Source organism: Nicotiana tabacum, chromosome 20 (genome assembly GCF_000715075.1).
Source record: "Nicotiana tabacum cultivar K326 chromosome 20, ASM71507v2, whole genome shotgun sequence".
In the NCBI taxonomy this organism is placed as follows: domain Eukaryota; kingdom Viridiplantae; phylum Streptophyta; class Magnoliopsida; order Solanales; family Solanaceae; genus Nicotiana; species Nicotiana tabacum.
This window is the reverse complement of record NC_134099.1, coordinates 168,078,593-168,092,494: the sequence shown is the minus strand read 5'-3', so window position 1 is coordinate 168,092,494 and position 13,902 is coordinate 168,078,593. Positions and strand designations below refer to the sequence as shown.

The 13,902-nt window shown below is 37.2% G+C and overlaps 1 protein-coding gene across 1 annotated transcript; it reads left to right on the top strand.

Moving 5' to 3' along the window:
• Positions 1 to 1,923: 1,923 nt before the first annotated feature.
• Positions 1,924 to 4,271, top strand: LOC107796566 (feruloyl CoA ortho-hydroxylase F6H1-3). The gene is made up of 2 exons (XM_016619361.2): positions 1,924 to 2,511; positions 3,540 to 4,271. Exons 1-2 carry the CDS (start codon positions 2,012 to 2,014, stop codon positions 4,114 to 4,116), a joined length of 1,077 nt encoding a protein of 358 aa, XP_016474847.1. The 5' UTR covers positions 1,924 to 2,011; the 3' UTR covers positions 4,117 to 4,271.
• The last annotated feature ends 9,631 nt before the right edge of the window (positions 4,272 to 13,902 follow it).

Sequence of the window (13,902 nt, the reverse complement as noted above, 5' to 3'; positions counted from 1 at the left end):
ATTATATGTTGTATTTTTTATTAGTCTGTTAAAACAAAAATAACATATTTTTATATTTAAAAATGATTTAACTTTTATTTTCTTACTTTTCATCTGTATTTACGTATTCTTTGTTCTTTGTATGAAAAATTAAATTTAAAAGGTCAGTTGAGGCCCTCCCGATCGCTTTCACTGAAGACAGGAGTGGCAGATTGGCTTTCAAATTTTGGTTTTACTCCTTTGATTATCATTACCACAATTATTCTTCCTTGACCTCCTTTTACGACCGCTGTGCTAGCTGTTAACTACCCAACTAGTTGCAGAAAATTTACCCACAAACGTAGTTGATTTATTAATTTAGACCAACTTACGCAATTATAAAACTTAAATCACGCAGTGAGGATTCTAAACAATATAAGGAGATATATAACTGTCGATCACTAGCTCAATCAACCCTGACAAATTAATCTTTCGCTCCATCAGTTAAAATTAATTATATATTAAATTATATGAAAATACATTACTTTTTAAAATTATTTATCATTTAGCAATCCTAAATTTAATGGAATTAATATTGATATCACTGTCTCTGTGTAAATTGTTGGTATTGTTTATATTTGGTAATGCAAAGTCAAATATTTTTTTGTAATCTCTTTTCCTTCGTTACTTCTTTGTCTTTTGTAAAAGGCAAAGTGTCCCTCTCATTGGTGGTGGAAAGTTTTTTTTTCTCTTTATATTGAATTGCTCTTTAGTGAGCTTGTAAATAGCTAGTAAAAGGGAATGGGGTTGCGCACAAGAGAAATTGGTCCTGGGCGTGAGATTTAGAAGTTGTGGAACCTTGTGGAGCAACCGATCTTAACGATTTGCACTCAGTTGGGCTGAAATCGCTTTCGAGGCAATGACTTGAAACGAAATATTATTTTTTGTTAAGTTATTTTTGTTTCCATCTTATTCTTGGTTAATATTATCTACTAATTTTTCTTACATAAATGATTTTCTTTTACCTGAAAAGTTTCTCTTGAAAATAAGAGAGATAAGAGCTGGTAGCCAAGAAAAACAAAATAAGGTTAGCTGGAATGGAAATCATAGGAAGCAACCTTTGTGTATTTGTGTCCGTACATGCATGATCTGGGGCCGGCGGCCATAGTTACAGGAAAAAAGACTTACTAGGAATTTTGTCAAAGACTACAAAACTTGTTTCAACACGTTTTGATAATCTTGTACACCTCGTTCCTAATTTTCTTCTGCTTTATTTTAATTTCTTTTTGTAAAAGATCTTCTTTTTATTACTTTTGCTTTGGTCTCTTTAGGTCAACCAAATATTCATATATTAATTTGAACTTAATATTTGTATTGAAATAAGAACCACAATAGCCTAGACAAGGAGATCAACATCTGGATACATGCTAATATCTGAGTTAGAACAAAATAAGGAAAAGCTCTTGATATAAATATATTTCTTTTTATTAGTATTATTGAATCTAAATGTTTGTTTCTTCATTTCTTTCATAGAAAATAGGATCTTTATTTTCTTATGGTTATAATTAGAATTAAAGTTCTGGTCGATACTTGTTTCGCTATCGTTGCTATAAACGAATAAAAGACGTATTTATGGTCACAAAAATTTTAATGTAATTATCTTAAATTTTTGTAACCTAATATAATTCGGGATTTTACCTTAAAATTCAACCTAAATCAAAGGTTGAAATTTCAAAGGAATTAAATCTAACGTGTTCCTCGTTTACGTACTTAAACGGACAAGTAACTACTGAACAAAGAAAAGTGAATGCAACTATTAACCCTAATACAGCATACAGAAAAAGAAAATGTGCATGCACCAATCACATCATTTATTTCTCCACAGTTAACTAAAAATTTAGAACCTTAATCATTGAGACTTTCATGGCATGCCAATTGCCTATAAATACTGCACTAACTCAGAATCAATAGATCATCAAAGTTTTCCTCATTCAATTCATTTTTCATAAAACCTATTTTTTCTCTCTTATTATTCCTTTTACTAACACAAAAAATGCCTACTACAGTCTCAGTTCTTTCAAACATCACAGACTTTGTAGTAAATGAAGGGCATGGAGTAAAAGGTCTTTCAGAAATGGGACTTCAAACATTACCTAAGCAATATATTCAGCCACTCGAAGAACGAATTACTCCTACCACTGTAATTCTTGATGATCAAATTCCAGTCATTGACATGTCCAATTGGGATAATGACACAAAATTAATTGGTGAAAAAATTTGTAATGCAGCTGAGAAATGGGGTTTTTTTCAAATTATAAATCATGATATTTCCCTTGATGTTCTTGAGTCTGTTAAGGAAGCGACTTATAGATTTTTCAGACAACCAGCAGAGGAGAAAAATAAGCATTCAAAGGAAAATTCATCCACTAACAACGTGAGATATGGAACTAGTTTTACTCCAAAAGCAGAAAAGGCTTTGGAGTGGAAAGATTATTTGAGCCTTTTTTATGTTTCAGATGAAGAAGCTGCTGCTCTTTGGCCTTCTGCTCTCAGGTTTGCAACATTCAACATTTCCTTAATTTCTCCTAAATTTAGCCAAAAATAAATACTTAAGAAGAAAACGAACTTAAATAATTTTTACGTTATCAGTTTATTTATGATAGCATGTTAATTATCATTTATATCAGGTTATCAATTATTAGTGGCGAAACCACATGGTCATAAGGGTGGTCAATTGACTATCTTTCGTCGAAAAATAACACTGTGTATTTAGCTAAAATATTATACGTTTTAGAGGTATATAACATATATTAAACATAATTTTTCTCTGAAATTTTTTCCACTTCAATCAAATTTGAATACTTTTAGAAAAAATTCTTAGCACCGTCAATTATTACTACTAAATAGACTAATAGTTATCCTACAAAATTTGCTTATAATTACCTCAAAAGTGAACTGTAAATATTATTTACATCATATGATATAAAACTTAAAACTTCTGAGTGCTGTATTGAAATTTGAAGCAGACTTGCTCAAGTCTATTTCATGAGTGGTGACTGAATTATCGAGGTGTTATTGTCGTATGTAATAATTAAAGTTAGGGTCAAGTACGTTGTAGACACTTTTTCCTGCTGCTTCCACAATTATCAACAGGGAAATACTTTTGTGTCTTACTTTATTTATTTATGTATTTATAACCGTCTTACTTTTGATAACACTTAAGATATCAATAAATATTTAAAGTTTCTAAATTTTACTTCAGTCATAAAATATAATAGTACATGATTTTTTTTATTCTTTATATCTGATACTTCTCTAAATTCAATTTAGTTGACATACTTTTTTTAATTAGTATGTCTAAAAAAAATAACATATTTTTATAATTGAAAATAGTTGAACTTTAAATTTTTTATTTATCCATTTTACCCCACAAAAATATCGTGGCCCCACAAAGTTTTTATTCTTTAAATTTTTTAAGACCATAAATTTCAAAAGATTTTTGTTAAATTTCGTGCCGAGTCAAACTACCTTGTTTAAATTAAAACGGAATAAGTTCTAATCTTCTTCATTTTTTTTTTCAGGGAGGAAGCTTTGGACTTCTTGAGAAATTCTGAAATTGTGATCAAGAAGCTGTTGGAGGCACTTATGAAAGGACTAAACGTAAAAGAAATAGACGAAACTAAAGAATCACTTCTAATGGGTTCAAAGAGGATTAACGTTAACTACTATCCAAAATGCCCTAATCCCGAATTAACCGTTGGAGTAGGTCGTCACTCTGATGTTTCAACATTAACAATTCTTCTTCAGGATAATATAGGAGGGCTTTACGTGAAAAAACTGGACAGTGAAACTTGGGTTCACGTCCCACCAATCGATGGAGCTCTGGTAATTAACATTGGCGATGCTCTTCAAATAATGAGCAATGGACGATACAAGAGTATTGAGCATCGAGTTATGGCTAATGGCAGTAATAATAGGATTTCTGTGCCAATTTTTGTGAACCCTAAGCCTAGTGATGTAATTGGTCCTTTGGCAGAAGTGCTAGAGAATGGAGAGGAACCAATTTACAAACAAGTTCTTTACTCAGATTATGTCAAGCATTTCTTTAGGAAAGCTCATGATGGGAAAGACACTGTTGATTTTGCTAAAATCAAGTAGAAATTAGTGGATCTGCTCGAAGAATAAGAAGTGCGCTTATATTAAGCTAATGTATTTTTCTTTCATGTATTTTTAGTTACGACTACTCAGCAATTTAAAAAAAAAGAAGAGATAGTCTCATACTGCAAAGTATAGGAGAATATTTTTGGGATTAATTAGGTGTTCGAATTTTGTACCGGATAAATTATAATTGAGCTGCTGATATTATGGCAAATTTAGCCCAATCTGACAAATGCTATTGAAACTAATCCAATCTCATCTCCCCTCTATTTAAACTATTATCTAACTAGTTTAACGTGTGCGTACTGCCCATGTACGATGAGTTAAATTTTTAAACTTACATAAATCTTATATTAACAATTATGGTTGAATTTTAAAATAAGAGTATAAGCACCTGAAATTGATGAACAAAATAATTGAGAAATTTAATTAGAATAATTTATTTGTATCAATAAATTTTACAATAACAAAAAAAATTCAAAAATCTATTTACACAATGAGAATGAAAGAGAATAAAAGCATTTAAAGGATAGATTCCATGCATGTAATACAAAAAGAAATTATTTAAAATAGAGGTACTTTATATATATTAACTTCACTTTATTATTTTGTTCCAACATTATTTATGCCTGGAAACTATTTTTTACTTTTTTACTTTATAAATAAGATTTATATATTCTCTATATATAGGGTAAAAAGAGAAAAAATACAATATTAAAAAATATTACAAAATAAATATTAGTAATTTAGAGGGTAAAATAAGTATTTGGCCATCAAAAGTTTGTCTAGTTGAGTGATCTTTTACATGCTATAGAAATAGTTAACTACTTTTCTGTTGCAAACAAAAATAGAAACATAACTTTATTAGCTAATTTCAGATAGTTTTTTTTGGGTTAAAACGACATTTATTACAAATACTTACTAAGAGACTACAAAGTGGGATCTTTCTAGGACTTCCTAGCTTGACCCTTTTGAAAATAGAAGCAACAAAAGTAGGTGGAGCAACATCAGTAATTAGGCTCCGAAACACAACTAAGTTGCATGTATTCTTTAGTGACCCATTTGCTTCTCTAAATATATGCTTTAGTGACGGGTTACCTGCTTCATTCAATAGGAACTTGCAATCATCCATTAAATTTTTGATGAAGGCCAGCATTGTTAGTAAACACATCTATAAGCTCTTTGCAATCAGTTTTGATAACACAAGGTAGAAGATTTCCTTCCTCTACAATCTTGAGACCTTGAAGGATAATTAGTGCTTCCATATAGATGTCTAGTGGCATGTGATACTCCCATGTTAAACCCTAAAATCTTGTTTTTTATTACTATCTCTCAATACTCCCACTATTCCTCCCTTACCCCGGATACCTAAGAAAGAGCCATCAATATTAAACTTATAGTATCCTAGCTTTGGAGGTTCCCCTTTGTTACTGATGGGTCTGCAAAATTTTAGGCGATTCAGGTTCGGTCGTTCAGGCCCATGCATATGTGGTAGCCTATAGCACACGAAAATTTGGGAATCAGGAGGAATTCTAGTTTTTTGACCCTAAAGGTATATAACACACGAGAATCTAGGAATCACGCAAAATTCCATTTTTGTGGCTCCAAAATGCCCAAAAACGAGAAGCGGTCATGGTGAGGCGATGACTATTGTTCCTTTGGCCATTTTGATAGGCCGATAAAATTTAGACGATCCGGGTCCAGTCGCCCGGACCCATGTAGATGGCATGGGATATAACATACGAAAATCTTTGAAGCGAGCGGAATTCTAATTTTATGGCCCCAAAATACCTAAAAATGAGGAACGACCATGGTGAGGTGATGGCTATTATTCCTTAGGTCGATTTTGATAAACCGACAAAATTTTAGGCGATCAAGGTCCGGTTTCCCAGGCCCATACAGATTGCATGGGCTATAGCACATGAAAATCTGGGAATCAAGCGGAATTATAGTTTTGTGGCCCTAATACACCAAGAAACAAGGAACAGTGATGGCGATGCGATGACTATTGTTCCTTAGGTCATTTTTGACTGGCCAACAAAAGTTTAGGCAATCTGAATTCGGTATCCCGGGCCTATGCAGATAGTATGGGCTATAAAACATGAAAATCAGGAAAATTGGGCGAAGTTCAAGTTTTGTGTCCCTAAAACGCTAAAAATGAGGAACGGTCATGGCGAGGCGATGGCTATTATTTCATAGCTCGTTTTGATGGGCCGGAAAAAATTTAGCCAATTCGGGTCTGGTCGCCCGAGCCCATAAAGATGGCGCGGGCTGAAAATTTCAGAATTGGGCAAAATTCTAGTTTTATGGCCCTAAAACGCCAAAAATGAGGAACGACCATGGCGAGGTGATGACTATTGTTCCTTAGGTTATTTTTTATGGGTTGGTAAAATTTTAGGCAACTCGAGTCCAGTCATTCGGGCCCATGCATATGGCGTGGGCTATAGCACATAAAAATTTGGGAAACAAGAGGAATTCCAGTTTTGTGTCCCTAAAATGTAAAAAATGAGGAATGATCATGGAGAGGCGATGCCTATTATTCATTAGGTTATTTTTATGGGCCGGTAAAATTTTAGCCAATCCGGGTACGATCACCCAGGCGCATGCAGATGGCGTGGCTATAGCATATGAATATTCGAAAAACGGGCGGAATTCCAGTTTATGGCCCTAAAACACCAAAAAATGAGGAACGACCATGGAGAGACGATGACTATTGTTCCATACATTTTCGACGATACGGGTCCGGTCGCCCGTGCCTATGTAGATGGCGTGAACTATAGCACATGAAAACGTGGAAAACATGCGGAATTCCAGTTTTATAGCCCTAAAACACCAAAAAATGAGGAAAGGTCATGGCGAGGCGATGACTATTTTTTCTTAGATTATTTTTTATGCACCGGCAAAAGTTTAGGTGATCTTGGTCTGGACGCTCGGGCCCATGCAATTGGCGAAGTCTATAGCACATGATAATTTGGGAAACGAGCGTAATTCCAGTTTTGTGGGCCTAAAATGCCAATAAATGAGGAATGGTCATGGCGAGGCGATAACTGTTATTTCTTTGGTCGTTTTGATGGGCCGGTAAAATTTTTGGCAATCCGGTACCGGTCACCCGGGCCCATGCAGATGGCATAGCATACGAAAATCTAGGAATTAGGCTAAATTCCAGTTTTGTGGCACTAAAATGCCAAAATCTGAGGAAAGGTCATGGCAAAGAGATGATTATTGTTCCTTAGGTCTTTTTTGATGGTCCAGCATAAGTTTAGGCTATCTATGTATGATCGCCCGGGCCCATACAGATGACATAGGTTATAGCACACGAAAATCAGGGAATCGGACGTAATTCCAGTTTCGTGGCCCTAAAACGTCAAAAAATGAAGAACATTCATGGCGAGGCAATGACTATTGTTCCTTAGGTTATTTTTATAGGATGGCAAAATTTTAGGTAATCCGAGTTTGGTTGCTCGGGCCATGCAGTTGGCGTTGGCTACAACACACGAAAATATGTGAAAATAACAGAATTCCTATTATGTGGCCTTAAAACGCAAAAAATACCAGGAACAACCATGGTGAGGCAATGTCTCTTATTCCTTAGGTTGATTTTGATGGGTCGAAATATTTTTAGGCGATCCATGTCCGGTCGCCCGAGCCCATGCAGGTGGCTTAGGCTAAAGCATACGAAACTCTGAGAAACGGGCGCAATTCCATGACGAGGCGATGGCTATTATTCCTAAGATCGTTTTTGATGGGCTGGAAATTTTTTAGGTGATCCGAGTCCAGTCACCCGGGCCCATGCAGATGGCGTGGGTTATAACACATGAAAATCTAGAAATCTGGCAAAATTCTAGTTTTGTGGCTCTAAAATGCCAAAAAATGAGGAACGGTCATGGCGAAGCAATGACTATTATTCTTTAGGACATTTTTGATGGGATAGAAAATTTTTAGGCGATCCGGGTTTAGTCGCCCGGGCCCATGCAGATGGCGTGGACTATAGCACTCCAAAATTTGGAAAACGGGCGGAATTCAAGTTTTGTAGTCCTAAAACGCAATAAAATGAGGAACGACCATGGTGAGGCAATGAATTCCTTAGGTCGTTTTTAAAGGGCCGGAAAACTTTTAGGCAATTCGGGTCCGGTTGCTTGGGCCTCTTCAGATGGCATGGGCTATAGCATATGAAAATCTAGGAATCGAGCGGAGTTCCAATTTATGGCCCTCAAATACCAGAAAATGAGGAACGGTCATGGCGAGGCAATGATTATTGTTCCTTAGGTCATTTTTGATGGTCTGGAAAATTTTTAGGCGGTTCGGGTTCGGTTGCCCGGATGCATGCAGATGGCGTGGGTAGCAAAGGAAAAACTAGGAATTGGGCGGAATTCAAGTTTATGGCCATAAAATGCTAAAGGCAATGACTATTGTTCTGTAGGTCATTTTTTACGAGCATGAAAAATTTTAGGCGGTCCGGGTCCTATCGCCCGGCCCCATACAGATTAGGTGGGCTATAACACACGAAAATCTTGGAGTCGGGCGGAATTCCAGTTTTATTTCCCTAAAATGCCAAAAATGAGGAAAGATCAAGGTAAGGTGATAATTATTGTTCCTTACATCGTTATTTATGGGCCGGGAAGATTTTAGGGGATTTAGGTCTGGTCGCCCGAGCCCATGCAGATGGCGTGGCTTATAAGCCCCGAAAATATGAGAATCAGGTGGAATTCCAGTTTTATTGCCCTAAAACGCATAAACATGAGAAACGATCATAGCAAGGCGATGACTATTATTCCTTAGGTCATTTTTCACGGGCCGGTAAAATATTTATGCGATTTGGGTCTGGTCACCCAGGCCCATGCAGATGGCGTAGGCTATAGCACACGAAAATATGTAAATCAGGCGGAATTCCAGTTTTGTGGCTGTAAAATGCCGAAAAATGAGGAACGATTATGGCGAGGCGATGACTATTGTTCCTTAGGTCATTTTTGTTAGGCCGACAAAAATGTAGGCGATTCAGGTCCGGTTGCCGGGGCCCATTCAGTTGACGTAGGGTATAACACATGAAAATCTAGGAATTAGGCAGAATTCCAATTTTGTGGTCCTAAAAAGACTAAAAACGAGGATCTATCACGACCCAAAATCCACCATACGCCGTGATGGCGCCCAAACGTTGCCGTTAGGCAAGCCAACGCTTAATTATTCATATTTTTTAAACTCATGAATCTTATTTAGATAGAGAGTTCAGTGCATTAAAATAAATCATAGTTACGTACAGTTTAATTAAAAATAATAAGTAAAAGTGTATCAATGTAAAATAATCCATCACAATTCTAGAACACCCCTCAAAACCCGGTGTCACAAGTGCATGAGCATCTACTAGAAGGTGCAATAACAATACAACATCTGTCTGGAATACAAGTTAGACAAGAAAAATGTAAATAATTCTGATGGAGACTCCATATACTGTGGATCATAATGCTAATACAGCTCACCATAATGTCCCCACACTACTTGTGCCTCTACATCCAAAAGACCACCATAAATATATATATACATGCACAATAAGTGCAGAAGTGTAGCATGAGTACGTAAATCAACGCGTACCTAGTAAGTATCTATTCTAAATTCAGAGAAGTAGTGACGAGGGGTCGACATCGACACTTACTGGCAGTCAAATAAATCAGGTACAGTAGAAAGTAATCAAGTATGAGGCATGGTAAATAAATAGTGTAAACAAATACAGGTACGAGGTACGATCCTCCTCTGAACAGTAAACACAAGTTCTCAAATATCGGTTACCTCCTTAACCGGATTTTAAATTATATGGTCCCCACCAGATGGGTCGACACAACTCAAACCCAGAAATCTCACGGATACAGTGGCTTTTTATCAGATATTACGCACGATTCTGCCGAGGCGAACTGCTCAATCCCATAAGAGTGTTTATAAAGTTGCCGATATAAACGGCCAGATCCCATTAGAGTGTTTTATATAAATGCAAAGGAGAATGGCCCAATCTCAATAGAATATGATACTGTCGAGGCGAACGACCCGATCCCATAAGAATAAGAAGCTTAACGGGTCCTTGACCCCACTCACGAATATACGTGTGACTTATGAAGTTTGTGAAAAACTTTGCGGTGAACGCGTACAACACGGGAGAAATTCACAAGGGAAGCACAGTTTCCACAGCTAATCAAATACCTCGTCAAATTTCTAAAATAGTGAGTCCATTACTCTATGCAAGTATAATCTCAGGTCGTGATGCGAATAAAGTAATTAAACAAGTAAGGATAGCTCATTTAGTATATTTAAAGCATGGTGTGAATCATAGTCTACCCGGACATAATCAGGAATTCTTACATACACACGCACACTAGTCATCTCATACGTGGGTAGCTCCCACAACATGTAGCATATAATTAATATAACATCTACGGGGTAATTTTTCCCTCACAAGATTAGACAGGAGACTTACCTTGCTCCGAAGTTCCATAACCGGCTCCAACGCCCCTCTAACACCTCAAACTGAATGCCCATCAATATTAAACTAGTCAAACAATGTGAAATTTAATCAAAATATACTCCGATGCTTATAATTTAACAATTTATAAAAATTCTCAACTTCACTCGAAAAGTCAATAAAGTCAACCCTCAGGCCCACATGCCTGGATTTCAAAAAATTTCAAAGATAAACTTTACTCATAATGTTATAAACTCAAATTTATGATTTATTCCAAATTCCATGTCCAATTTCATGGTAAAAATCGAAGAATACCAATTTCTAGGTTTTCTTCAAAAGCTCCACAATTTATACAAAATTTCATGAATTTACAAGCATAAATTCGTATATTTAACTCACAAGTTATAGGAATCACTTATCTCATGATTGGCGAAGAAAATGGCACTCCAAAGTCGGCTCCCATGGAAGAAATGAAGTGAAAATGAGCTCAAACCCCTGCTTTTAAAACCACACCGCCCAGAAAATCCTGCTTATGCTATTCCATTTTTGCTTCTACGACAACAGCTTCTGCGACATCAAGCTCGCACATGTGAGAACCCAGGTGTGGATCCGTTTATGCGGAAACTCGACTGCATATGCGATCACAGTCTTCCCCCAACAAAATCCGCTTCTGCGCTTGCCAGGCTGCTTCTGCGGAGTCGCATCTGCGGCCCTTTTTTCCGCAGGTGCGATTGCATCAGTACTGAGGCCCTTCAACAATGCAACAAAGCTCCAAAGTGATCCGCCACTCATTCGGAACACACCCGATCCCCACGGGACCCCGTCCTAACTTACGAACAAGTTCCATAACATAACACGGACCTGCTCGAGGCCTCAAATCATATCAAACAATATCAAAACTACAAATCGACGATCAAAACCTTTCTTTAAACTTTTAAACTTCACTGAACGCATCTGAATTATACTTAAACATCCTGTAATGATGCCAAATTTTGCGTGCAAGTCACAAATTATGATACAAGCATATTCCAAGGCTTGGAACTTCAAACGTACATCGAAAAGACCAAAGTTCACTTTGAATCAAACTTAAGAAATTCTTAAACTTTCGAAATACCACCCTTCCATAATAGGCGCCGAAATGCTCTTGGGCCACTCAATACTCAACCCGAATAAGCGCCCAAGTACGAAATCATCATACGAACCTATTGGAATCTTTAAATCCCAATTTCGAGGTCGTTTACTCAAAAGTCAAACCTTGGTAAACTCTTCCAACTAAAAGCTTCCCAATTGAGAATTTTCCTTCCGAAACAACTCCGAACTTCCCTAAATTCAATTCCGACCACACATTCAAGTCATGATACATGAAGTGAATCTACTCAAGGCCTCAAACCGCCGGACGCTGCACTAGGTATCAAAATGACCGGTCGGTCGTTACGTGAACGGTCATGACGAGGCGATGACTATTGTTCCTTAGGTCTATTTTGATAGGCTAGTAAACCTTTAGGTGATTTGAATCTGGTAGCTCGGGCCTATGAAGATGGAGAGGGCTATAGCACACAAAAATCAGGGAATCGGGTGGAATTCAAGTTTTGTGACCTTAAAATGCCAAACACTAATGAACGTTCATGGCGAGGGGATTTTTATTATTTTGCAGGTCTTTGTTTTTTGGATGACAAAACTTTAGGCAATCCAGGTTTAAAGCCCATACAGAAGGCGTGGGCTAAAAAACACAAAATTCTAGGAATCGGGTGGAATTTTAGTTTTATGGCCCTAAAACGCCAAACATAAGGGACGATAATGGCGAGAAGATAACTATTATTTCGTAGGTCATTTTTTATAGGCCGACAAAATTTTAGGCTATCTAGGTCAGGTCACCCGGGCCTATGCAGAAGGCGTGGGCTATTACACACAAAAGTTTGGGAATCAGGCAAAATTTCATTTTTGTGGCCCTAAAACGCAAAACAATGAGGATCGGTCATGACAAGGCGATGACTATTGTTCCTTAGGTCATTTTCGATGAGTCGATAAAATTTTAGGCGATTTTGGTCTTGTCGTTTGTGCCCATGCAGATGACATAGACCACACAAAAATTTGGGAATCATGCGGAATTTCAGTTTTGTGGCCCAAAAACGTCAAAAAGGTGGAACGGTCATGGAGAGGCGATGACTATTATTCCTTATGCCATTTTGTATGGGCCCATAAAATTTTAGGTAATCCGGGTCAGGCCTCCCGGGCCCATGTAGATAGACTGGGCTATAGCGAACAAAATTTGAGAATCAGGCGAAATTCCAGTTTTGTGGCCCTCAAACGCCAAGAAATGAGGAACGGACATCCCGATGCGGTGACTATTGTTCCTTAGGTTGTTTTTGATGGGGAAATTTCTTTTTAGGCAATTTCGGTCCTGTCGCCCGAGCCCACCGAGCCCATGTAGAAGGCGTGTGCTATAGCACAAAAAAATCAAGAAATAGGACATAATTCAAGGTTTATGGCCCTAATACGGCAAAACACATGGAAAGGTCATGGAGAGGCCGTGAATATTTTTTCTTAGGTGGTTTCTGATGGGCCGGAAAAATTTTAGGCGATCTGGATCCGGTCGCCCGGGCTCACGCAGAAGGCGCACACGAAAATTTGAGAATTAGACGAAATTCCATTTATATAGCCCTGAACCGTCAAACAATGAGGAAAGGCATTGGCGAGGTGGTGGCTATTGTTACTTAGGTTGTATTTTATGGGCCACAAAAATTTTAGGCGATCCGGGTCCAGTCACTCGGGCTCATGTAGAAGCCGTAAGCTATAACACACGAAATTCTAGGAATCATGTGAAATTCTAGTTTTATGGCCCTAAAACGTCAAAAACGAGGAACGGTCATGGCGAGGTGGTGAGTATTGTTCCTTAGGTTGTATTTGATTGTCTGACAAAAGTTTAGGAGATCCAAGTCCGCTTTCCTGGGCCCAAGCAGAAGGCGTACGCTATAACATACAAATATCTAGGAATCAGGTGGAATTTCAGATTTATGGCCCTTAAACGCCAAAAAACGAGGAACGATCAGGACTAGGCAGTGACTATTATTCCCTAGGTCATTTTTGATGTTTTGGAAAATTTTTAGGTGATACAGGTGTTGCTCCCAAATGCAGACACATGTATATGAGTACTTGTGATCAATTATCAACTAAATTAAGCAGTTTCTAATTTATCGAGTCAAGAACAAGTTCGAGGTGATTTTTGTTTAATTAAAAAAACTAATTAATTAGCATGCTTAGCACAAAGATTTTAATTCAATGAGAAATAATATTTCAGGGTCACGGTTAAATAACAATCTTGTTGAATTCTTCAATCAACT